This window comes from Pinus tabuliformis, chromosome 8 (genome assembly GCF_031772625.1).
Source record: "Pinus tabuliformis cultivar Carrire ecotype Pingquan chromosome 8, CPIR1, whole genome shotgun sequence".
NCBI lineage: Eukaryota > Viridiplantae > Streptophyta > Pinopsida > Pinales > Pinaceae > Pinus > Pinus tabuliformis.
Window position 1 is genome coordinate 107,069,734 of NC_142294.1, and position 27,731 is coordinate 107,097,464.

At 39.2% G+C, this 27,731-nt stretch overlaps 1 protein-coding gene across 5 annotated transcripts in view; it reads right to left on the minus strand.

Moving 5' to 3' along the window:
• The window catches only part of LOC149234358 (Pentatricopeptide repeat (PPR) superfamily protein), a 104,247-nt gene that overhangs the window by 55,417 nt on the left and 21,099 nt on the right, over positions 1–27,731 (minus strand). For 4 of the 5 annotated variants that reach the window (XR_016246084.1, XM_089371803.1, XM_089371802.1 and 1 more), the window contains exons 2-4: positions 22,563–22,726; positions 21,741–21,818; positions 10,417–10,496 (exon numbers count right to left, since the gene is read on the minus strand). Coding sequence is in view for 4 of the 5 variants with exons in the window: in XM_089371803.1 (XP_089227929.1) it covers positions 10,417–10,496; positions 21,741–21,818; positions 22,563–22,726 (322 nt within the window). In the remaining variant the exon portion in view is untranslated. The remainder of the gene's footprint in view (positions 1–10,416; positions 10,497–21,740; positions 21,819–22,562; positions 22,727–27,731) is intronic. The other variant, XM_089371804.1, reaches the window with a different exon arrangement.

Below are 27,731 nucleotides of genomic sequence, written 5' to 3' on the forward strand. Positions count from 1 at the left end.
GCGGAAGATGTACCTAGAACAGAAGTTGCAGCAGACATTGATGCAGAAGGGAGAAGGAGTTAACTCCTATCTTCAACGTCTTCAAGACACCAGAGACCAGCTTGCTGCAGTGGGGTCTACTCCTCAGTCTACCGTGATGGTGAGGACAGCCCTAAATGGAGTCTCGGATGAATGGCAAGTCTTCGTCCAAAGTATATTGGGCAGGGAAAGACTACCTTCATGGGAGGAGATGTGGGCAGCCCTTCAACAGGAGGAATTACGGAGGGGCTTAGTCAAGGTCAACCTCAATGGCAGCAATGGGAGTGGCACGAAGACCAAGGAAGGGGAGGAGAACGAGGCTCTAGCATCAAAGGGACAGCAAAAGCAGAAGCGGAAGAAGGACATTTTGAAGGTGAAATGTTTCAGATGTGGCGAGATGGGCCACTTTGCATCCTAGTGTCCTTTGAAGCAAAAGGATAAGGATGAGAAACATGATCCTAAGGTTGCTCCATCAAATATTGACGAAGATAAGTTTGCCATGAGTGTCCATACATCTCCAGGAGGGAAATGGGGCAATATTGCGCTGTAGTCAGGAGGACTACATGTGGGCAGAATCCTTGAGGAGTCCACCTCTTGGATCAATTCCTTGCTACGGGAGCCCGAGATTCAATAGTAGCAAGATGGACTTAGTGTCAGATGATGCAGTGGATTGTTTGGAGAGACAGATGCAGTAACTCGAGACTAGAGACTGATTAGCACAGAGCAAGGTTGGCACAGTGCAAAAGTCAGCAACAGCGCAGAAGATTCAGAGTGTCAGAGATGAGAGCAGTCAGATTCCAAGATTCATGGTATTATGCTGAACACAGTTAAGTTCAGTTGATTTTGGATGTTTTTCAGTTGCTTCTCTCAGCAACTGAGTTGTTGTACGAATGCAGAGTTAGCAGTGGCAGTGCTAGCAGCATAGCAGATGCAGCATTTGAGAGGAAGTTGTATTACAAATGCAGCAGTTGCAGTGGAAGTGGCAATGGCAGTGTCATGGGTAGCAGTACAGTTGTAGCAGCAGCACAGTGTTGGTGGCAACAACAGTGTGGAAAGGAGGCGCTTCAGATACAAAGAAGCGTACAGTTGGACATTGTTGCTAGAGCACTTTCCTCGCAAAGAGGGAGTGTTAGTTTTTAGTAGCATCGGATGTGCTCTAACCATGAAAATTGGTGAAGAGGCTAAGGCACATGAGTTCAAAAGACCCAGAAACCGTTTGATAAAATTCACCCGGATTGTATTTTATTAAAATAATTAATATTTTTAATGGGGTTCCTAAGTCTAAACTTAAGAAAATTAAAATATTAATGCGTATTAATCAAAATATGGGTGAGAATGATCTAGAAGGCAGATCAAGTCATGTTTTAATCTTAGTCGTTGATTAAAAACTTAATCTCGGCCATTGAATTCTCAACAAGAAAAGTATAAGAAGGAGGCTTGGGGTTCATTTAGAAACACACACGGAGAGAACAAATTAATCTAGACTTCGATTTCTAGGGCTAGGAAGCTAAGAATTCGAACTGAGTGATGAGTTGCAGCAGAGGGGCAGGGATAGTTCGGGAGTACTGACAAAGAGGCAGAGAGAAGCTACTGGAGGCAGCGCAGCAACTAAGAGGACTGACGTTGGGCCAATTTGAGCCCATGCAGGCCTGACGCATAGCCAAAAGGGCTAGCGCAAAAGTAGAAGATATCCTCACGTATAAAGTCGAAACTGTCGGGGAACTGTTGGAATAACTGGGAAGGTTGACGCAGAAGGCAGAAGAGACAGCGCAAAAGATGACGCAGAGCCTGTAAGGCTGATGCAAGGCCTACACAGGGCCAGTGCAGAGATAGTTGGGGTTAGCCAATTCTGTTGCCGGATTAGCCAAAGTCTGCCAGGTGAAGTAAGGTAAAACTCACTCAGTTTTTCGCCATTATATTTTCTCTGTCACTGGTTTGTCGGGAGGGCAACCAGCAATTGTATTCAAAATCACTGCTTAATAATAGAAAACCAGTAGAGCTGCTACACCGGTTTTCCCGCATTGGATTTCTCCGAGGACTATTTTGTCCAAAAATAACTGTGTCCTATGTATCTTGTTCTTTGCTCAGTTTTCTGTTTCATGTAATCAAATATAAAAGTAGTGTAGGCTGCAGAAGTAATTTGCTTTAGTATTCAGAGAACAACTTGATAATGTATATAAAATTCAAGTAGGTGAAGTAGATTCAGAGTTGCTGCAGGAGGGGTTCCTTGGAGTAGGAATTTTCACAGATCCGAAGGTATCAAGAGAAGGTCGAAGGTTTGCAGCTACATTGAGGTGATCTTGTTTGGGTAGAAGACCTCGCTAGAAGGAGCCGAGTAGAAGTGCAATAAGTTTCTCCCTTAAAGAGGCTATTCAAGGAAGCGAAAGAAATCTAGGATTTTTGTTGTAGGGTTGCATACCTACAAGAAGAGACCGAGATTCTCAAGGAAGCCAAGAACGGGAACAGGAAGAGCGGTGTTGGAGAGGACACTAGTGACTTGGTCTTGGGAGGACTCTAGTGTCAAGGGTCTGTGTCATGGTCTTGGTGTTCGTCAATTGAAGATCTATAAGAAGAATTTCATTTGGGTTTTCCTCTCAAAGAGAGAGGTTTTTGGCATTTGCTGACAACACTCTCTATGCATGATCTCAACACTCTGGTGTGGCCTCGACAACCCCTACAGGGTGGCCAGTCTAGCAGCTATTGATTTCTCCAGCTATTGGGTGGGTTGTAAGACCTGTCGTCCCCCCCCCCCCAACAATTCACCTCTTTTTTTTTTGAAATTGTGCCAAGTAAAAAAAAAATCAGCCTGAAAAAGAAAATTCCTCTTGGCTGACCAATTTACTTCGACCCTTAAAAAAATTGGTTTGTACGATCAGAGCCGAACTTGGCTTCAGCAACCCGATACGAACCCTGACACTTGTGATTCTGAGAGTGATTCAAAGTTTCAACTCTTATACCATGTTAGATTGTCTAGAACTCAGCACCCGATATTTGTTAAAATTTTGGTAGCTTCAGTTGGTATTTTCATTGGCAAAACCAAGAAGAAATTATGAATTTACGTGTTGACCAATTCGACCCCTCCTAGATCATGTCGACCTGCCCAAAAGACACATATTTTCGCATGGACAAATAAGTATATAGTGAGCCTATTCGCTCACATTTTTAGGCAGATTCAGATCATCTCTTATGTCTCTGTTTTGTGCAAATTTGAGGCTCATTATCCACTGTGAAACCTTGTGGACCTGTGGCACTGTTCTCTGAAGTATGCGACAAAGTTCTGTGGAATTATTCTCTGTTCATGCGAACTTCATCTATGGTATTGTTTTCTATGGTTCAAGCAAACTTCTATGGCATTATTCTTTTATGGCATGTGAGCTTTTGTGGCACCATTATTTATTACATGTGAGTTCCTCTATGAAATTATTCTTCTATGATATGCCAGTTGCTCTGTGGCTCATGCGAACGGTCTGTGACACTTCTTATGTGGCACTTATGCAAAGCTTTGTAGCTCTTGTTCATGTGAAGGACTAAAGCTACTCTTTGTGGATAATATAAAGGTTTATGGTACCTTCTACTGTGATAATCTGAAGCTAAAAATGAGGTCGATGTTCAGACCTCTTGGAGACTATGCGAAGACCTAGTTGCATACCTCTTTGTTGATTTCTAGTAGCATCGGATGTGCTCTAAGTCTCAAATTGTGTAGGGAGGCTTGGGCACATGTATTCCAAAGAACCCAGAAAGAGTTTTGGGAAATTCCACCCGGAAACAGTTTTATTAAAATAATTAATTATTTTTAATGCAACCGTAAGTCTAAACTTAGGAAAAAAAATAATTAATGGATATTAATCTAACTGTAGGTGTAACTTCTAGAAGAAGATGAGGATCAAGCAGAAATGATCTTAGCTATTGATTAGCTTCTAATCTGGGTCGTTGAATGTCAACGATGAGATTATTTAAGGAGGCTTGAGGGTCATTTGGAAAATACACACAGAGAGTTGATCAGTTAGATAAAATCGCTGAAGCTAGAGGTAGCGCAGTGATTTCGTAGTGATCACGCACACAGAGAGGGGTAGAGGGAGTTTTGGTTGGAGGATCTTCTCCGGAGCCAAGAATACGCAGCAAAGAGACACACAGAGGAGGCAGCACAAGGCCAGAGAGGGTGACGCAAAGCCAGGAAGGGCTCACGCAGGCCCCACGCAGAGCAGCGCAAAGGCCTCCACGCAGAAGTCCGAGAATTATTGGGAAGTTGACATTTCTGAGCCGACAGGGCTAGAAAAGGCTTCTGAGGGCAAATTGATTCCCAGTTGAGCTGACGCGAGGCTTTAGAGGTTGATGTAGGGCCCACGCAGGGGCAGCGCAGAATTAGCCGAGGAACTCATGGTTCAGCTACCAGATCAACTGGGACTTGCAGTGTAGAGTGAGGTAATCTCATCAGTTTCTTCTGCTAAGTGATCTTCTCTGTAACTGGATTGTCGGGAGGGCATCTAGTAGTTGTATTCAGAAATACTTCAGCTTAATAATAAAAACCCTCAGATCTGCTGCACTGGTTTTCCCGCATTGGGTTTTCCGGAGGCATTTTTCCAAAAACAACTGTGTCATTTGTGTTGTATCTTTCTCTATTGTTCAATGTCTTGTTTCGGCATATAATTTAATTGGTGTAGGCTGCAGTGTTTGTATTTCGATGTTTGTCGTAGGAAACTGCAAATAGCTTGTTTATGTAAATCTAACAAATAGGAGAAATATCATCAGTGCTGCAGTAGGAATTCCCGGGTTTAAGGAATTTTCATGGTATCAGAGCAGTGCAGGTGAGACAAGAAGAACAGTGCCAGAAAACTCAACATTGAGCAGAAAAGGTGGTTGAAAAAGCTACAGGAGGCAGCAATTAGAATCCCCAGAGGGGTTTGCGCAATCCTAGCCGGGAGGGCATAATTTTCGAGGCAGTCTCTCTGAGTGAGTCGACGGAGAGGAAGGGCTTCTAGATCAAAATTTTGTCATGGCAGAGGGAGCAGCGCTGAGCCTCAACGTGAGGAAGAGTTGGTGGGATGCAGTTTTTCTGCAGGCCATTTTGCCCGGCAGAAAAACATCAAAAGAGAGAAGAGAAGCACAGTGAGGGAATTTTTTCCTCAGTAGACTTCCCACCAAGAAGTCTGTTTTCTTATTGGCTGGGCAACAGCAATAAGAGCAGAGAGGAGCAGTTCGACATTTTCGTGGCAGAGATGACAAACAGTGGGCTGAGAGATCAGGACAGGTTGGATGGGGCACCCAACTATGCCATCTGGTAGGCAAGGATATCATTCCTTCCAGATGAGCATGCTCTCAAGACATATGTCGACAACGTGGTGGTTGTGCCTGCAGATCAGGTTCCACTGAAGAATTACCGAGCAGAAATAGCTAAGGCAAAGAAAATGATCCTCGATGTGGTGAAAGATCATGTAGTCTATCACATCACTAGCGGAGGGACTGCTAAGGAGATGTGAGATGCGTTGGTTACGCAATATCAGGGATCTTCCGAGCAGCGGAAGAGGTACTTAGAGCAGAAACTAAGATTTGCACAGATGCAGAAGGGGGAGCACGTAGATCTATTCCTCACAAAGCTTCAGAAGACCCAAGATGAGTTATCAGTTGTGGGGTCTACATCTCAAGATTTCGAGTTGGTTAAACTAGCCCTCAATTATGTCTCAGATGAGTGGCAAGTCTTTGTCCAGAGTATCCTGGGTAGGATGACATTGCCGAATTGGGATGAGATGTGGGCAGCTCTCAAGCAAGAGGAGCTGAGGAGAGACTTGGTCAAGTGTAAACTTGACAGGAGAAGCAACAGTGGATCGAAGCCCAAAGAGGAGAATGAGAATGCAACCCTTGAATCGAAGGGACAGCAAGTGCAGCAGAGGCGAAAGAATGACGTGTCGAAGATAAAGTGCTTCAAGTGTGGTGAGATGGATCACTACGCAACACAGTGTCCTCTCAGGAAGAAGGACAAGGATGAGAAGCATGATCTAAAGGCTACACCCGCAAAGATCGAGGAGGAGGAGTTCGCCATGACAGCCAGGATACCTCCAGGAGGGCGGTGGGTTGATTTGGAGTTGTAGTTCGAAAGAGCTACAGATGGGCAGGATTCTTGAGGCGCCCACCACTTGGATCAATACCTTGCTATAGGAGCCCAAATCAGTGGTAGCAGGATGGGCTACGTGTCAGTTGGTGCAGAGTGCAGGAGTGACAGTTATAGTGGCTAGGAGCGCCAGAGACTGAGCAACGCAGAGCAGAGTTTATAGCAGTGCAATTGGCACAGAGCAGAGGTCAGCAGCAACGCAGAGGATTCAGAGGGTAAGCACAAAGACTAGCAGCAGTCAGACTCCAGCAGCGAAATGCATCTACGTTGAACACTTGTTCAATAATTTGGGATGTTTTTCCGTTGTTGATGCAGTAGCAGCAACAGTTTGCGGTGCATTAGCAGTTGGCAGTGGCAGTGCCAGTGCCAGCAACAGCACAGATGTAGAAATTCTAAGGGAGTTGCAGTACAAATGCAGTGTTAACAGTGGCAGGGTTAGTAGCAGTACAGATACAGCATCTGCGCAAGTGTTGGTGGACAGGATGTCAGACATCAACAACGCAGAAGGAGATGTTACAAAACAGGGTAATGCTCCAGCAGGGTGCATTGCTAGAGCACATTCCTCGCTAAGAGGGAGTGTTGATTTCTGGTAGCATCGGATGTGCTCTAAGTCTCAAATCTTGCAAGGAGGCTTGGGCACATGTATTCCAAAGAACCCAGAAAGTGTTTTGGGAAATTCCACCCAAAGACAGTTTTATTAAAATAATTAATTATTTTTAATGGAACCCTAGGTCTAAACTTAGGAAAATAAACTAATTAATGGATATTAATCTAACTATGGGTGTAACTTCTAGAAGAAGATGAGGATCAAGCAGAAATGATCTTAGCCATTGATTAGCTTCTAATCTGGATCGTCAAATGTCAACGAGGAGATTATTTAAGGAGGCCTGAGGGTCATTTGGAAAATACACACAGAGAGTTGATCAGTCAGATCAAATTGTTGAAGCTAGAGACAGCGCAGTGATTTCGTAGTGATCATGCACGCAGAGAGGGGCAGAGGGAGTTTTGGCTAGAGTATTTTCTCCGGTGCCAAGAATACTCAACAAAGAGGCAGAGAGACACATAGAGGAGGCAATGCAAAGGCCAAAAAGGGTGGACGCAGAGCCAGGAAGGGCTCATGCAGGCCCCACGCAGAGCAGAGCAGAGGCCTCCACGCAGAAGTCCGAGAATTGCTGGGAAGCTGAGGTTTCAGAGCCGAAAGTGATGGAAAAGGATTCTGAGGGCAAATCGATTCCCAGTTGAGCTGACACAGAGCCCATGGAGGGGCAGCACAGAAGTAGCCGGGGAACTCGTGGTTCAATTGCCGGATCAGTTGGGACTTGCACTGTAGAGTGCGGTAATCTCACCAATTTCTTCTACTAAGTGATTCTCTCTATAACTGGATTGTCGGGAGGGCATTCAGTAGTTGTATTCAGAAATACTTTAGCTTAATAATAAAAACCCTCAGATTTGTTGCACCGGTTTTCCCACATTGGGTTTTTCTGGGGACGTTTGTCCAAAAACAACTGTGTCATTTGTGTTGTATCTTTCTCTATTGTTCAGTGTCATGTTTCGGCATACAATTTAATTGGTGTAGGCTGCAGTGTATCTATTTCGATGTTTGTCGTAGGAAACTACAAATAACTCGTTTATGTAAATCTAACAAGTAGGAGAAATATCATTAGTGTTGCAGTAGCAATTCTTGGGTTTAAAGAATTTTCACACTCTTATGGATAAAATTGAAAGGAAGTCCTGTGGACAAAATTGGAGAGTTGACTTGAACTGTCATGATGGTCAATCTTGTTTTCATGTTTTCTTGAAGATCATTGTGAATGACATGCTATTATGAGTGATGTACAAAATGATGAATTGAACTCTCTCATAAGGCAAGATTGGTTGGGTTTTCCCCTTGTGGGTTTTTCCCTAGCCGGTAGCCTAATTTTTGGTGTCTCTTGTCTCTTTGATTTACTGTGATCTCCTCTGCTCTGTATTGTTAATGGTTGTATTTTTTCATGCGTAGCTACTTGATGATTGAAATGCTCTAAAAGTCAAATTGTATGCTCTAAAGACGTTTACTATATCATCGGAAGTAATTACCGGATTTGCAAAATCATACTAGTCTGGATTGCACTGGAAAAACAACAATAGTTAATTCCAAGCAATGAATTATTGAATAAATACACAGCTAGGTTCCTAACAAAAATATTTAGCAAAAGCAGATAATGAACTGAATCACATGAACCACAACCATATTTATGCCTAACAAATCAATCCATCATTAATAAAACTCAAAACTTACTTGGGCTCTCGTCCTGAGATAATGGCCCAATTGAGAAAATACAAATTACAATATTCTGGATTTGATCTAACAAATATGCTCTCTCTTGCAAATCTATATCTCCAACCTCTCTACACTACCTTGGACCCAGCACATGCTCACTGAGATACTACTCTTAATCTTGTGTTGTTGTTGTGTCTTCTCCCTCTCCCTAGCCTTGCTTTTATAACTTTATATTGAGCCAAAAACCTAACCCTAACCCTAACCCCAACCCTAATCTTAAAGTGATTAAGAGCCAAAATTAGTTCTCGCCTCACTTCAAATCGATGACTAATATTAAAACTTACTAAAGTAAATTACTTTACTTTTCCTAAGTTTTATTAGCTCAATAAGCCAACATATTAATATGTGTTTTTTCCTAAGTTAGACTTAAGTTAAGTTACATTAGAAATGTGCTCAACCTAGAGCGAGTGTTCTAAGGAGATGTGGGCGACTCTCACACGCCTAGGCACAAGGCCTGTGAAGAAGTACTTGCCTAAGCTACAAACTTCAATAGACCATATTTTGGACCCCATGTGTTGCACATTGCATAGAATTCATGCTTGAAAATATAAGCAAACAGGATCAAATCAAGAACACTGCTAGCATGCCAAGTGCATCGCCAAATACATCTACAACCACTCATGGGTATTGAACCTAATGAGGAAAAACATAAAGGGAAAGGACCTTGTTAGGCCTGCCATCATGAGATTTGCACCTTACTTCCCCACATTGAAATCTCTCCTTTCCCACGCACAGAACTTGACAAAAATGTTTTCAAGTGATGAACAGAGTAGATCTCAGTGGACTCACAAAGAATATGGAAAAGACACCAAAAGAAAGTTTTTGAAAACATTTTTTGGAAAAATACAGCAAAGGTTGTGAAAATTGGCAAGCCCCTCGTTAAGGTGTTGCAGTTGAAGGATGGAGAAAAATTGGCCATAGGTTACAAAATTAGCCATGGGTTACATCTATTTGGATCAGTTGAAAAGTTATACGGAAATCCTACAAGGATAGAGTAGCTAAGAATGGGCCTATCTGAGAGATCATTGATAAAAGATGGAACAACAACTCCATCACCCTAGGGCCCATACATACAATTGGGTATTTCTTGAACCCAGTGTATCATTACAAATCTTAGTTAGGAGAATATCATTTTGTGGAGCTTAAAGATGTATAAGTGATAGGGAAACTGATCCGTAACACATTTAACTGAAGCCAACAGGGAAACTGATCCGTAACACACTTAACAAAAGCCAACAGGGAAACTGATCCGTAACACACTTAACTGAAGCTGACAGGGAAACTGATCCGTAACACACTTAGCTAAAAGAAATTTGATCGCAGAGACTTTTCCCATCCTGTATAAAATATTTAGGTTGAATCGGTTCATATACTATTAATTGTAACCAATATTAAAACAATTTAGTTTGTAAAAGACAATGCCATTGATTAGATGGATCTGATATTCATGTTCCCCTGCAAATAAATAAAACCCCACTTAGTTTCATCTTTCAAGTTCAATACAACAGTTATAGTTTGGCTTGATGTTCAAGTCAGTTTGGACTTGTTAAAACAAGTAAAATACTATTGGAAGAACAGGCATATATTGGAGTGTAAATCAAGAAGAAATAATGTTGACGGTATGGAAACCTTTGCAGAGTTAGGTTACATTTTGTTTAGTGATATATAGGAAATTTATACCAAAATTAAGCTGTTCATCAGAATGAAAAACTTCTCAGATAGTGGCACACTCTATGCTGTGCAAGACATGTTAGAGAACAATCCTAATATGTTGTATATTTTGTTTCATAAAGGCATTAAATTTCAGTTAAAGAAATTGATTGAGCATCATATTATGAAACTGGTTGGTTATATCTCACAACAACAAAAATAGTGATAATGAACCGATTTTGCAAGCACATGTGTCTCAGTTGAATAAATGAAAATTTAAACAGAAAATAAATTAACAGAATATATAAGATGTTAGATTTACCTGATTGATTCTGACTCTATGTTGACAATTTCACCAGACATAAGCTCATATTGGTAACGGCACTTTGAACAGGCAACAACCTGGTAAAGAACAACTTAAGTACCAAGATATGCCACTGCTGAAACAACAAATCATGGGGACCACAAACAGCACCCAAGCCTAGAATTCAAGGAACCTAGTTAATAATTAATCATTTGCTTACTACTAACTGTTCATGCGGCATGCCATAAAAGCATTACACATCTTTCAAATTCTCAACAAGTGTATCTCATTTCTCAGCCAAGAGAGAAACAAGTGGCCAAAATCACACAACGATACTGCTATATAGAAAATATGAAAAAAAGGCATTGATGCATATTAGGAGCAATCAGAAAGCTTCAACATTTGTGAGCATGCAAACATTTGTGTGACCATTTATATTATTATTATTCTCAGTGACATGAGGATGTGGCCACTGTGTTAATGTTAATAATAGCCGGTTAAACCATCATAATGAGCTTATGGTACATTAAACAATAATTTGGAAATGGAATAATTCAGTAGAATTCATAGCAAGCAAGCCAGAGAATTGTTTTTCAAGGTTTGTCTGTCATTTATGCAAGTTCGTGTGGGATTATTTTGGAAAAGAGTAACTTATGGCTAGAAAGTCTGAAAAAAAGAAGGCAGCCAAGCTACTTTTAGAAGCCATCATTTTACTGTGAACCACTCAATTACTCTTACAATTATTATAAGGAAATTTCGACATAATAAAATCAATCTTCTTTGTTGCTTCATTCTTTAGGAATGCTTTTGATACAGTGCCTAGAAATAATCTATGGATGAGATTAGAAGATCAAAAGGTTCCTTTTGAGTTGAGAGCTGCAGCAATAATGCTGTACAAAGTAAATTCTAAGTTCAAGAAAAATAAAGCTTACTCAGAAGAATTTAATTGTAATATAGGGGTTAAGCAAGGATGGGTTAGCTCAATTGGAATATGCTTTTGTGCTAAGTTAACAAAGGTGTCGGGATCAAATTTCAATAGGTCCTTTGGGGCTACCAATCACCTATGCAGATGATGGTTTCTCTGTCTTCTATCCAAAAATTCCAAGAAAGAAGGGGGAGAGCTCTGCAGAGCTGGTACAGTACCCACAGTTCCATTCTTAATTTAAGTGTGCGAGAGTGAGGAGCAATTATTTCCTTGGAAAAAAGGAAGGGTTCTCTTTTGTCCCCTACTATTTTTGCATTTATATTGACAATTTAGAGGCACGTTTTGATGAAGCACATTGCATTGGCACTACTTTCACTACAATGGCCAACATCCTTCTTTATGCTGATGATATTGTTCTTTTTGCGAGGAGCCCCTCTAATCAAGACAAACAACTCAGAATCCTCAAAGATCTTTGTTCTTGCTTTGGTATGTAAATGAATACTAGTTAAACAAAAGTTATGAGCATAAAATCCAAGAAAATCACCTATCCTAATTTTGCATAGGACAACAACTTAAAGGAAGTTAATTGATACAGGTACTTTGAAGTTGACCATCATCACAAGCTTAATTGGAACTACAGTGTTGAGAAAAGGATTAATGGAGGATGGAGAGCCTATTTCATTCTTGGGAACTGTTATCCACAATTTGGTCAACATTCTGAGAAAGCAATGAACGAGGAAGTCAAGAGAATTTTCCAAATATCAAAGTCATCAGCCATCATGATTATATCATTGTGAACACAATTTCAGCAAGTTTTATTGTAAATGATGCCCGTATGACCATTTAATTATGTAGAAACACCTACGTAAACCTCTAATTTTGGCAAAGGATTTCATCCTAGGAAGTTTTTTAACCTCCCCGAATTATGTGTGTTTGTAAACACACCTAATCGGTAGAGTTTTTCTTCCAGCTTAAACCCCAAAGCTAGGGTGGAATTTGTTGACGTGTCATTAACAAGGTCTTAGGTGAGTCCTAGTGTTATATTGGGTCTATTGTAAAAGTGTGTTTGGGAATAATTCTAGTGCATGGTCCCTCGTAGTCAGCCACCATGGCTAAATTATTTTATTACAAGCACACTTGGTTTCATATTAGATCATATTGTGTTGCAGAATTGGGTAAATTATCAAAGATCTAGTCTAAATGTGTATTTCCCCTTCTAAGGCATGAATTTGTAATTATTTGATGTAAAAATATTTTAGTGCATGGTCCCTCGCAGTCAGACACCATGGAAAAAACATTTGAAAAAACATTTGAGGGAGGAAAAAATTATTAATCCCCTCTAGAGTTAATTAATTAATTTTTCTAGCTAAATTAAATAAAAATCCTAAGCCAAAAAATTAATTAATCATGAGTCAAAATATAAGTATCGAGAAATTAATTTCTCTCCAAGTAGAAAATAATCAAAATTCGTGGGTCAAAAATAAGTCGAATTTTTTAGGTCCTCCACCAAGGGAAAAATAAGTATTTTAAGAAATTGAGCCCTTGGACCTTGGTGGTTAAGTCAAAGTCAATTTTTTTAGGAAATTAATCCAAAATATTAATGTTTGGATTAATAAAAGTGGTTTTTAAGAAGAATTTGAATTTTTCCTCAAAATAAAAAATTCGATGGTGGAGATTAAAAGATAATCAAGTTATTTTCAATGGTTGAGATTATTTTGACGAGGATCAAGCCAACTAATTGTTATTTTCCACTTGGAGGGGTTTTTCTATATAAAGAAGTCATTTAGCTTCTATATGAAGGATGATCTCTGGATAAGAAAAAAATTTGTAATATTGGTATTGAGTTACTGCTCTGCTGGGAACATTTTTTATCATAATAGAAAGACTTTGGGGTTCAGTTCATGGTGTTCTTCTTCTGTTGATCTGTGGTATGTGTTAGCTATGTGTTATTATATGTTGTGCTGAATAATTTTTTGCAAATTGTTATTTCATTTGTCAGTGACAAGAACATTCTATTGGTACAAGCTATCTTAGGTGATTTGATTTACCATATGATCTAACAATTTTATCTTGAGAAAATTATAGAGATTTACAAGTACGCTAACCCTTGGGCTTCAAGCTCATACACTATGGGGAAAAGTCGACCTTAGTTGGGCTTGTTGCACCTATTTTGTCACAAGTCCAACGAAGTAGCTGTACAAAAATTTTCGAAGTTCAAAATCATCATCCAGTTAGTTCTTATTTGATTGTAAACTCAATTTGTGCAAATTGTAATGTAAATGATGTTAGTACGACCGTTTAGTTATGTAACAACCTAAGTAAGCCTATGATTTTGGCGACGAATTTCATCCTAAGAGGTTTTTCGTTTCACCAAATTATGTGTGTTTCTAAACACAGATAATCGGCAGAGTTTTTCCCTACAGCATAAACCCCAAAGCTAGGATGTAATTTATTGACAAAGTCTTAAGTGAGTCCTAGCGTTATATTGAGTCTTTGGAAAAGTGGTTTGGGAATAATTTAAGCTATTTAGCTAAATTATTTTATTACAAATCACTTGGTCTACTAGATCATATTGTGTCGGTGAATTAGATAATTATTTTGAGTGTCTATAACGAATGGGTATTCCCCCTTTGAAGGTTCAATTTGTAATTATCTCATGAAAAACTATTTTAGTGCATGGTCCCTCGCAATCAGACACCGTGGGTAAAGTATTTGAAGGTCAAAAAATAATTAATCCCCACTTTTTCTGGTAAAATTAAATAAAATCTTAAGCCAAAAAATCAATTAATTTAGAGTCAAAAAATTAATTCTAGAGAAATTAATTTCTCCAAGTGTAAAATGACCAAAAAATTCGTGGGTCAAAAAGAAGTCAATTTTTGGAGGTCCCCCACCAAAGCAAAAATGGATTTTTTTAGAAAAATTAAGCCCTTGAACCGTGGTGGTTAAGTCAAAGTCAGATTTTTGAGGAAATTAATCCAAAAAATCAATTTTTGGATTAATAAAAAAAGGTTTCTATGAGAAATTCGAAAATTCCTCAATAAAAAAAATTTCTGATGACAGAGATTAAAAGATGATCAAATATTTATCGACAATCAAGATTATTTTGATGGGAATCAAGCCAACTAATTGTTATTTTCCACTTGGAAGATTTATCTATAAATTAGAAGCCATTTGCTTCTCAAGTCATGATGAAAACTTTGACTCTAGTCTATGTAATTTTGTAACACTGGTGTTGTTCCACTGATCTGCTGGAAACGTTTGAAATATCATAATAAAAGACTTGGGGGTTCAGTTCATGGTGTTCTTTCATGGTGTTCTTTGTCGATCACTGGGGTATGTGTTGGTTATGTGCTTTCCTATATCATGCTTAAAATTTATAAGCTTGTTTATTCATTAGATGGTGATAAGAACATTCTATTGGTAGATTTTGGGTCTATCTTAGGTAATTTGATTCGCCATATGTCTAACAAGTTTGCTTGAAGAAATATATAGAGTTTGCAGGTACACCAGCCCTTGGGTTCCAAGTTCACAGGCTTTAGAGAAGAGCCGACCTTGTTTGGGCTCCGAATATTTTATTTGATTTTCTTACTTCGCTAAGGCTGTCTTTCAAAACACATATGATCTATTGCCATTATTCATCATTTAAAAATTTATTTTCTCAAAAATATTTTATTTTTGAATTTTGTACATATATATATTGGGGCTTTGGGTATTTTTTATTTCCATCTTACAAGTAATCCTTTCAAGCCATCAAAGAAGGTCAAAATAAATTTAAAGTCAGCTTAAGGGTTAGAGCTCTTAAGGGTTTCACACCCTAGCAAGGCCATCCAATGAATTTGGCAAGGGTTTGTAAAAATTTCAAAGATTGATCTAGGTCTAAAAGGGCCAGATCTATCCTCCCAGCATCCTCTAACCTCAATGTACATTCACAAAAGAGAAAGTCGCAGGTCTTTGAGGTAAAAAAAGTGAGGTAATTTTTTTATTTTCTTTTAATTATGGGGTTAATAAGTTGTCTTTGCAGGGGTCCAAGCTTGAAACAAGGTTGGTCATTAGCTTTGTTAGGCCTTCAAAGTATAGTCGCAAGCCCCAAGGGCCTGTCCTTTCCTTCGCTGAGCCATCTGGACCCTCTTCTCTTCAGCCATTGTCCTTTCTCCCTTTTTCTATTCCTTCTCAAGAGCCGCAGGCCTAAGTGTGTCTACTTTCCCATCCATAGGCCTATTGGCCCCCCCCCTCTTCTACTGAAAATCCTTTCTTCCCTCTTCGTAGCCCTTCCGTGAGACTTTTGGTCCTCCTTTGCCTCTCCGTGATCCCAGTAAGGCCTCTGCCCTTTGCTGAAGCCTCTAGGGACCTCATCCTGGTGTGTCGCAAGCCCTAGTTGCACCTATTTTCTGAATCGCAAGGCCTAATAGGCCTCTCTTCCTTCGCTATCCTTGTAGCTTTCCTCTTGGCCATAGCATTGCTCTCTAACCCTCTTTCATCCCTCTCCTCAGTGATACACTTGATTAGCATTGATCTTTCTTGTCTAATATTTTGTTTTGCAGTACTTTTCTTTTCCTAACAGTGGTGGTTGCACGTAGAAGTATTTAGTGAGATGCCCTAACCAAAAAGGAAACTGGACTAGGTATCAAAAGAGGGCTTTGGGCCAAAGGGGTTTGCTTTCTAACTCTGTTTCCTCCTCAATTTCTATCTCATTACGGATCTCAGGTACGTTATTCCCAATGGTATGTTCATGATTTGAAGCTCTTACAAATTCATTCACACAAGCTTATAATTGTTGCACAATAAACACAAAGTGATAGATCGTTTCTTATGCCTTGACTTTCTAAGTTTTTCTTGTGATTCTGGTAGGTCTGATGTACTACTTATAGAAGTCTGATTACAGTGATCTGAAATACCTTCTTAAAAAATCTGATAGTTATAGTGGTGAAAATCTCATGATAATGACCTAAAAAACATTCACAAGTAGTCCAAGAAATTCAACAATTCACTGCATTTATAAGGCATTCAATGTTTATGGAAGTTTAATAACTGTCATACTTTTCTAAAGGTTGATCTTACTTAACAGTGGTATTTGTCTCTTGGCCTCTCTTCCATATGGTTTATATTTTTGTTGGCAAAGCAATTTGGCATCTCTTCTTACTGCTATTACAAACATTGAGCATATAAGGCATACAAAGATTTCTTAAATTGGACTATGATTTAGCATATTGTTAAGAGAATGGTTAAAATTGTCAATTAGATTGCTAAAGAAATTGAAAATTGGTCAAGTTGATTTGTTTCATAAGACACTAACATTTTGATTTTCCCTTGTGAGTTTCTATTTTTTGCACTCATAAACTCACTCTCTAAAGCACCTTAATCTCATAATCCACTTGAATGATTGCTTAATACTAGCAATCCTGCAGAGAAAATACTGGCAAAAATCTAGTGAGTAATTTTCCTCACCCCATAGACAAATCTGGCCTCTAACTGCAGCTCCAAGTGAGTCGTCCAAACTGCCTCTGCGCTGGCTCTACGTCACCCTAGCACAAACCCTTTTGCGCTCAATCTGAATCAACATCTCCTGAAGTTGTCTAGTTTGCTGCTCTCTGGGAAAATGTCTCTCCTAGCCTCCAGAACCTCTATCCAACTTCTAGCACTGAAACTCGGCTTTCCCCAACAAAATCGAAACTGCCTCTAGAGGCTATTGCGCTGCCCCAGCGTCAGCCGCTCTATGGCTCTTCTGCCTCTCTGCAAATGCACTCACCGGATCTAGACGTCTTCCTCCGACTTCACTGTCTCTGCTCCTCTCTCACTGCTTTGATCTCTAGCTCTCTCTCCAGCAACTGACTACTGCTACTCTGGAAATCGATCTGTTGAAAAATCGAACCTCTCAAGTGTATTCTCCATCACCACATCGATCTCCTCTTATAATCCTCTGTTTGAGCATCAATGACCAAGATTAAAACATAATCGATGGCTAGGATCATCTCTAGATCGATCCATGTGAGTTTCTAGGTGATTCTCGCCTTATCTCAATTAATATTGATTAATTAACCATATTCCCTAAGTTTAGAATTAGGAAATATTTTAAAAACAGTTAATAATCTAATTGAGATACTTTTAAGCGGAATTTCCAGAAACGATTTCTAGGTTTTGGAGATCTCATGTATTCTAGCCTCTCCACAAAATTTCGAAGCTAGAACACATTCGATGCTACAAAATCTAACACTCCCTCTTAGCGAAGAATGTGTTCTAGTGCTACTACACACCCTAAAGCAGCACCATGTCTCTATATCATCTCCTGTCACGTTGTTGATGTCTGGCCATATTGCCCACCAACCACTGCGCAACTCTAATATACGCTACATCTATGTTATTGTTGACCCTGTTGTATTGTTGCCAACACTGCAACTCCCTGTCATCTATTGTTGCTACAACTACAACATCTACAACTGAAAAGCATCCAAAATATTGAATCAACTGTGATCAGTATAATGCATGTGTCACCTGAGTCTCTAACTGTTGCTAGTATATGCACTGTCACTGAAGAATTTGCGTTGTTGTTGACTCTGCACTACTTCCAACTCTGCACTGCGCTCCCCAGCATCTGACTACTACTAGTCTCTGCAATTTTCACTCTAGCATCTGACTGCATCAACTGTCACTGATCCATCCTGCTATTGAAAATCGTGGGCCCCTATAGCAAGGTACTGATCCATGATGTGGACTCCCCAAGGATCCTACCCAATCTTTGTAGCTCTCTGGGGCTCTAACACCAAGTCGCCCCACCTCACCCCTAGAGGTGTATCGACGAACATCGTGAATTCTTCCCCCAACCTAGAGAATAACCTATTAATATCAGTGTGTCTTGCAGCCTAGTCCTGCTTCTCCTCTTTGTCCTCCTTTCTGAGACGACGCTGGGTACGATAATGACCAAGTTCACCACACCTGAAGAACTTGACCTTTGACAGGTCCTTCTTCTTCTTCCTCTACTCCTCCTCTCCCTGACTAGGACCCTTTGATGCAAGGGCCACATTCTGCTACTCCTTCATTTACTTTTGTGCGTTGTTGTTGTCACTGATGGAGCTCTTCAGAAGAGCTCGCCTCAATTCCTCCTGCTACAAGTCAGCCCACATCCTATCCCAATCTGATAGCTTGTCTCTGCCCAATATGCTTTGGACAAAAACCTGCCAGTACTCAGAGACATCGTTGAGTGTCAATCTCATAAGCTCTGTTGGTTGAGGCGCTGCCCCAACTGTTGACAACTGGTCCCGGACCTCCTGAATCCTAGTAAGGAAGGGGTCTATGCCTTCCCCCTTCTGCATCCTTCACCCTTCTGCGAGAGCAGTATCTTTGTCAGCTATATGTGAAACAACATGATCCCGGACTCCATCTAGGATCAATCTTTTCCCCTGTGCCATCTCCTTTCTGTACTCCTTCTGCTGATCTGCATCCTGGGGAACTGCTACCGCTGCATCAATATATGTTTTCAAGCCAAACTCATCTAAAAGGAAGGACATCTTTCCCTTCCAAATGATGTAGTTGAAAACCCCATCCAACCTGTCCTAATCACGAAGCCCAGCAGTGGCCATCTCAACAAAATGTCGAAAATCTCATCTTTCCTTCTACTCAGTTGTTGCTCTGCTATTCGCACTCCCTTTTGGAGTGAGGAGATATGTTCACAACGACTGTTGATCTGCAAGGAAAAATCGAACTTCTTGAGACTAGAAGTTCCTTGAGGAAAATTTTCCCTCTGTGTGTGCTCTTCTTCCTTCCACTTGACATTGGCTCTGCTCTAGCGTACTACTGCAAAACTTCAGCGTTCAGCTAGATATCTGCTCAATGAAAAAATCTGAGTTGCTCCCTCTACCTTTGGAATCACTCGATCTGGAAAGTTCGAATTTTTCTGCCCCACTCAAAAAAAATTGAACCTCCACAAGTAATTCGGCCTCCTGGCAAAATGACTACGCTACTCTTGGGAATTTCGGCCTGCTGTCCACAATGAGCAACGAAATTCCTTCTCTCTTCGCCTCTGACTTATCTGGCTGATCAACTACGCTCTGATACCATGTGAAAATTCCAAACTGGAATCCTATTGTAGCAACTGCAAACTATTCTCTTAATTGTTAATTTAATTTAATAATTTATTTGTTGTTTGCTAGGGCAAATATTGAATAAATCACACTACAATCTACACAAATTAAAACTACGGAAGAATAAACGATGGAAGAAATGCTAGCACACACATAAAATAACACAATTATTTTTGGACAAAAGTCCCTAGAAAAAACCAACTTGGAAAAATTGGTGCAACAACTAAAGGTTTTTATTATTAAGCAGCAGTGAAATAATCTGAGTACAATCTGGATGTCGAACACTGGCAACCCTGCAAAGAAAGTACTAGCCAAAAATCTAGTGAGGAATTTTCCTCACCCCACAGGCAAGTCCAGCCTCTGACTACAGCTCCAAGTGAGTCATCCAAATTGCCTCTACGCTGGCTCTGCGTCACCCTAGCGCAATCCCTTTTGCACTCAGTCTGGATCAGCCTCTTCTCCTCCTTGTTTAGGTCAAATCTATCGTTGGTTGCTAGACTCCTTCCTCTTGACCTAACCTGGGTCCACTTGGTCCTATGTGGTCCCATACCTTTGAAAAGTCAATTGTTCAAAAACCACTTGGGAACAATGTTGCACGAAGCGCCCCCCCGGTTCCAAGCCCCGAAGCACGTCCCATACGGAAGCGCCTAGGAAGCTTGGCCAGAAGCGCGCTTCCGAATTTTTTGCCGGTTCCTGGAAATTCGGAAGCGTGGTATGGAAGCGCCGCTTCCAGGCCTCCGAAGCGCTTCGGGCATCGGAAGCGTGGCGCTTCCGTACGCTTCCATACGATTCCGGAAAAGCTTCGCGTTGTTTAGAAAATCGTTTTTTTTTCAATTTGTTTTTTAATTTTAGGTGAGTTTGCTTGTTGGGGGTGGGTCCACCTTGGGTTAGGGTGAGGAATGAAGGCAAAAAAAATATAAATATAGCAGATGCTCCCTCATGGTAATGTTAAATTCTTAAAGTAAAAGTGACATTCTCCTTTATTTTTCATTTTCATCCTTTTACTTAAATTTTTAACATTCCCATGAAATGACTCAGGATGTTTGAGAGTGGTTCCAGCCTCATTGGACTTCATATGGAGAAAATAGAATTTCATATCCTATTCAAAATTCAGAGGACTTAACAGTTTTCAAGAATTCAGGATCAATGGGATTGTGGCATTTCATTAGATTATATCAAGTATGAAGGTATGCGATTAGCATTTAATCAAGAGCACCAAGCCCTATATGTACCCTAGTGTTGGTGGTGTTAATTGTTGAACTCCTTTGTCACGCAGCACGCCCTTAGCAAAAAATTACCTTTCAATCAAGTCAAAATCATCAATCAAGCATGTTAAGCTTTTTCTACCATATTTTAAGTCTTGAATTAGGTAGTTTGATCAAAATTGGGCAATGTTGACTAATATCCCTAGACAATCGAGGTAGGGGCAAAGGCTAGACAAGAGGAGAAGAATCTAGATTCTAGATGGTTGATGCATCTAAATGGTTGATGCTCGAATAATTAATCATTAATGTACAATGATGTTATATCTATCTTGATTTATGCAAAAATATGCATGTTTTCATGTCTTCTACAACTAATTTGGTATTTGGGATGTTTGTTTTGAGTATAAATGCAAAAAAATATAAATATATATATATATATAGCAGATGCTTCGCTTCCTAAATTTTTGGAAAATGACGCTTCCGCGTCCCCGCTTCCAAAAAACGTCCCCGCTTCATCCCCGCTTCGTGCAACATTGCTTGGGAAGCCAAGTTCAATAAGGATTTTAGGGTTTAGGAAGCTCCTTTACAATTCACATTCCTTAAACCTAGCCTTTAAACCTCATCCCCTTCTCCTAGAGAGCTTTGTACATTGCTTAAGAAGCAAGCAAGTTCCATTCTTGAGCCTCACCTAAGAAAGGGTGCCTGAGATCACTTCACACACATCTTAATTGATCTATCCTTTATAAGTGATTCTCTATATTTCGGGTCTCCTTCCATCGGTGATAGTCCGTAAAGAGTAGGAAGTTTTCGTTGTGGTGACAGTGGACTTTAACTTCATTGTTGCTCTTGACCTAGCAAGTGCCCCTCTAGGACCCCCTGCTAGTTTGAGCAGTAACAAGAACCACATAGCTCCCACAAACAGTCATAGAAAAGAATCCTACTTAGATGTGGAGCAACTCTTAAATAAATTCTTCAAGCAGTCCAAAAAAAACAAAACAAAAAATTGGCCATATCCTAAGCATATTAGTACAAACCATAAAATTTATTATATCACATAATCTTCTCAAGCCAAAGATAGAAATTACAAGAGCATCCAAACTTTGTGGGTGGATACATTCATAAATTTATGCACCTTACCTGAATTCCATGTTGTGGTTGGACAACAGCAAAGGCTATCATACAATATGGACACTTCACAACCTTGCCAAAAGACACCTGCAAAACATTTCCCTATTCAGTAGAGTAATTTGGTGTCTATACAAAGAGCTCTTAATTTCATAAAGTATTCTGTTAAGATAATAAATGTCAGTATGGATCAAAATGAAAATAATGTTTCAATAGTCAACCACAAGAATCCCTTCGTATGCAGTTAATATTACAGTATCAAATCAATTGCATCTGAACGTGTCATGAACTCAAAATGCCATCCACCATCAATAAAATATCAATGTTGTGGTTCACAAGTAATCTGCACAAGGCCATGAGTTCAAGATATCATTTATAAATCTGTTGAGGTTGTATGGTTTGAAGAGGAAAGCCCAAGGCATGCAAAAGTGGGAATAACTGAAGTAACCACATTACTAACCACGAGTGATAAGAATCCACCCAAAATTAGCATTTAGAAGTACAAAATATCTAGGATCTGGTTATTGAACAAGCAGGCTGACAGCAGTGAATGTTAAATTTACCCTTGATAGTCATGCTTCTCTATGTCCATAGCTTTACTCGTATAAAATGGTTGAGAAAAACAATTAAGGTGAGGATATATGAATCAATTTGCTGTACCAGGTAGCACTGGGCATTTTCTTCTTCACTCAAACAACATCTATCTGGCCATGTGAATAATTTAGCACAACAAGTATACACATGATTTCCTGTAAATTGCATCAAACTACTTAAAACAAAGGAAATACTTTAAATGATGGAGTATGCATCTAAAAGTAGGATCTATATGGATACCTCATCCCCCGGAGGAGTCCCAACACAGGAAATATCCTTAATTGCCCTAATTGCATCTGAAACCCGCAATGAGGCAGCCAATCCTCGTATCAGTGTCGTATAAGTAGTTATATCTGGCTGGTCCCATCTCCAGCACTGAATGGATGAATTTGTAACATTTCCATCTGGAGAAAAAGCATGGGTCATAACACAAAGTTACAAGCTTGCTAGAAATTAGGTCCAGGAAATTTGCTTCAAGACAACCTCATTCAACTAAAAGAATGACAAGATAAAGCAGAAATACTATTATGGTTAAAATAAATAAGTATTCGCCCATGGGCGGTAGTTCAATTGGCGATGGCCATGTTATGAAGTATTATGCAAACTATGAGATTGAAGGATCAAATGCCCATGGGTCAAACCAACAAAAAGAAATGGATAAGTATTTGGTTTTTAAGAATACTTAGCGTGGCAACTTATCCCTGCCAATCCACCCAATATTGTAAATTATACTTCCTGACAATGTTTTATTTTAAAGAGCATGCATGTGCATCATTGGAAAGTAGTCAACATGATCACTTGTGACAATTGTAAGGTATGAACAAAAACAATGCAGGGTTCACACCCCGTGCAGCCCACTTATATGCAAAAGATTCAGAAATGATATTTTCTTTTTAAAGGGTAAGTAAATTATATTTTACTTACATATATTGGTTGTTTTAAATACAAGTTGTTTTCTGTTTGACTGTTTTCGATCCACATCATTTTCTATTTGAGCCATCCACTATACAGTGTTGAGAAGCCAACCCAATCTCCAGATAATGGATCTGTCAAGCTGAACCCTTTGTGGTACTAAGGTGCCTAAGATCATTACCTGTAGATGTTTCCCCCGGACATTTTCTTTTGATTATTCTTTTTCCAGTGGAAGAAGTAAGATATTCTCGTACTTGGAGATTTTTCCTAACTTATTTTAATGATCTCATCACCACTAGTTCCTTCTCTACATGAACTAGTGCGACATTTTTCATAATCGAATCCTTCACTAAATGAATTGATGTGACTTCATTTATAACTGATCTTTCACTGAACAAACCAGTGTGACTTTCTTTACAATTAAGCTCTTCTCTAAACGAACTGTTAAGAATTTTCTCCAAAGATTTTCTCCTGTCTCCATTCCTCCTTAGCAAAAAGTTGTTGGCATTAGTTAAATCACTTTATTCTTTACTAAAATTTTACAACACATGAACATAATTATGAAATGAGTCTTCAAACCTAAGTCACACCGTTCGTGTTTGACAACCATAAAGTTCAAAAACAAAAAATTATCAATGCACAAAACAACATGATAAAAATCGACATAAAGTTCAAGCCCGGAATTATATAGAATTTTAAACTCGGATTTAATTCAATTGTTTTGATGCTTCATATATTACTTCAGAAAACAAGTATGTACATCAAGAATCAAGGTGGTTACTACCAACGGACAACTGGGATGCTAGGAAAGTCCTGGTCTACAAAAGCTAAAAGAGGCCACCCTATGAACTTGGGCCCCCACAGAAAGAGACTCAACATCACGACGGAATGCACTAAGATCTACTTTCAAGAGCAAAGCCAACCCCTAAACTCCTCAAATCTTCTAAAGAAAGGGGATGAGGCTCCTCATCAAACATAACTTTTAATGTTACGAAAAGTCAATTGCAACCAATCCAAAGCAATTTGCAGCCGTCCCTGACCATCCAAGTGTCCCCCAAGAGAGCGGACCTGCAAAAAGGGAATGAAATTCAACCTGAAACCATATCCAAAAAAACTCTGGCAGTAAACATTTCCAAAGAAGATGTTGACCATCTCATCCTTACCACACAATGCAAATGGCAAATTAGTCATGCCAACGTTGTGAAGCCTACTCTTAGTAGAGCATCTTTGATCAAGCAGCAGCCACCCCAAGGTTTATGTTTGAATGAAGCACAAGCCTTCAAAATGGTCTATCATCTCCTCAACAATCACACCACTAAATCTCCAAGCCCCTACCTTTTATTTAAGTGGGTACTATTACCACAAAATCTAACACCTTAGTGCAAAGCTTTGCTAAGAAACCTAGATTTAGTGCAACAATGGAAGTGCTACCACTGCCACCTTAGCAAACAACTCCCCTAGTTTTGGTGATGGAGTTGACAGATGGACACAATCCAACACAAGGCAGGCTTCCCTAATAGATCTTAGGGATCAAGTAACCCCATTTTACTTAAGTTAAATGCTCCCTAAGAGTTCTACAACAATGTTTCACCAAGAAATAAGGATATAGCAACTAGGGTTTCGGGTGGATAAGGAATAGTTCCAAGATGTGAGCTCAAGTGTTCTTGTGGCTAAACCTAGAGACTTAGGTCAACCAATAGAGGCTCAAATAAGTTCCCAAACACATACAAAGAAGAAATTATACTTGGCTTTCATTAACTAGGGTTTAAACCAGAAATTGCAGCAAGCAAATAGTTTATAATAGCATTAAAAGAAAGGCCCAGAATCTATAATAAAGAGGTGTAAAATTAGGGTTAAATAAAGAATAAACAACAGAGCATTTTTTGTGGTAAAAATGTGTATAACAGCACAAGAAACCCTATAAATCAGCCCTAAATTATGGCTGAAAATGCATGTAAAAATATTATTTTGCTTTTCCCAATAATTGCATAAAGGTCTAACTCTAGGACAATAACATCCAAGGCAAGTAGTGCGGAAATATAATGATATTTTTGCAAATAAAACTTTGAAGTACCCAAAAACAAGTAAAATAAAATATTTTGTGGTTTCAAAGGCTTGGCACAAGAGAGAGAGAGAGAGAGAAGTGTCTTTCTCACTCTAGGGCTAATGAAGTCTAGAAGTAAAAAGCGTTGGAGGAGAAAGATAGACTGCGGCCAAGGGGAAGAGGCCCTAGGGCCTGCGGCAAGGGAGAGGCAGGCTGAAGAAGGGCTGACAGAGGAGGAATAAGGGTTAACGGAGGAGGGAAAGGCTCACGGCAGGCAGGAGGAGAGGCCTAAAGGCCTGCAGCTAGGGTCAAGCAGCCCCTAGAGGCTGTCAGCAAGGAGAAAAGGGCCACAGTAAGGCCTATAGCTCACAGCTAGGGCAGCAGCTCAACCAGGAGGGCAAAGAGGGCTGTGGCTAGGGTAATGGAGGCACAGCTAGGCCAAGAAGGCATAAAATAAAAAAAATCAAACCCCTGCAAAAATTCAAATTTGCTTCAGATCTTCAAAACTGCTCCAAAAATCACCACAAGATCTTCCTTGAGGGCTGATGGCTTCTCCTTAGGCTTGAGCGTTGAGCTTGGAGGAGAACTAGAGGGTGGATCTTGCCTTCCTAGGCCTAGATCTGCCTCTAAAAAACCCCAACGAAATTTTCCATAGGGTAGAAACCCTTGAAATCCTTCACTTGAGAAATTACCTGCACAAATGAAAATAAAATTTCCCCAAAACCCCGATATATACAAAATTTAAAATAAAACCTCAAACCCCAATTGCTGCAAAACAAGTGTTAGAAAAATATTTGAGAAAATTATATATACAAAATATTCACAAATATACAATGCTTGTAAAATAAATAAAAAATTTGAGAAAATAATTTTTTGAATAGTGACAATGGATCAATGTGTTTTTCAAAAGTTAGAGTATTGACCACAATCTTTAGCGAAGTAAGAAAACCATATAAAAGTTCCCAGAGCCCAAACAAGATCGGCTCTTTTCCAAAGTTTGTGAACTTGGAGCCCAAGGGCCAGTGTACCTGCAAATCTCTATATATTTCCTCAAGCAAACTTGTTAAATCATATGGTGAATCAGATCACCTAAAATAAACCCAAAATTTACCAATAGAATGCTCTTATCACCGACAAATGAAATAACAAGCTTTTCAAAAAAAATTGCACAATATAGGAAATCACATAACAAGCACATATCATAGACCAATGGGCAAAGAACAACATGAACTGAACCCCAAAGTCTTTTTACTATGACATCAAATGTTCCCGGCAAAGCAATGGCTAAATACCAGCGTTACAAAATTACATTGTCCCAAACCAGAATCACTATCTCCAAAGATAACTCATAGAAGCAAAATGACTTCTATTTATAGATAAATCCCTCCGAGTGGAAAATAACAGCGAGTTGGTTTGATCCCCGTCAAAATAATTTTGACCATTGATAAACACTTGATCATCTTTTAATCTCCACCGTTGATTATTTTTATTTTGAGGAAAATTTGAAATTTTCTTGAAAATTACTTTTAATTAATCCAAAAATTAATATTTTGAATTAATTTTCTCAAAAATTTGACTTTGACTTAACCATCAAGGTCCAAGGGCTTAATTTTCTCAAAAAAATCGATTTTTGCCTTGATGGGGGCACCTCCAAAAATTAACTTATTTTTGACCCACGAATTTTTTGGTCATTTTCCACTTGGAGAAATTAATTTCTCTAAAATTATATTTGACTCTAAATTAATTAATTTTCTAGCTTAGGATTTTATTTTATTTTTGCTGGAAACATTAATTAATTCACACAAGAGAGGATTAATATTTTTTCCACCCTCAAATATTTTAGCCATGGTACCTAAGTATGAGGGACCATGCACTAAAATATTTTTTTACATCAAGATATTACGATTAATTCAACCCTCAAAGGGGGAATACACCTTTATATATAGACCCTCAAAGAGGGAATACACCTTTACATATAGACCCTCAAAATAATTACCCAATTCTACGACACAATATGATCTAGTAGACCAAGTGATTTGTAATAAAATAATTTAGCCAAATAGCTTAAATTATTCCCACCTAAGACCTTGTTAATGAATTCCACCCTAACTTTGGGGTTTAAACTGGAGGAAAAACTCTGCCGATTATCCATGTTTAGAAACACAAATAATGCGGTGAGGTTAAAAAACCTCCTAGGATGAAATTCGTCGCCAAACTCAGAGGCTTACCTAGGTGTTGTTACATAATTAAACAGTCATACTAGAACCATTTACATTACAATTTGTAAAATTTGGGTTTACAATGGTACAAAAATTTGTTGGCTGATGATTCGGAACTTTGAAATTTTTTGTACATTGCTTCCTTAGACTTGTGACAAAATGAGTGCAACAAGTACTATCACCACTCTCTTAGGAGTTCCTAAATATCAGACATTCAAAATCAAGGATGTTATA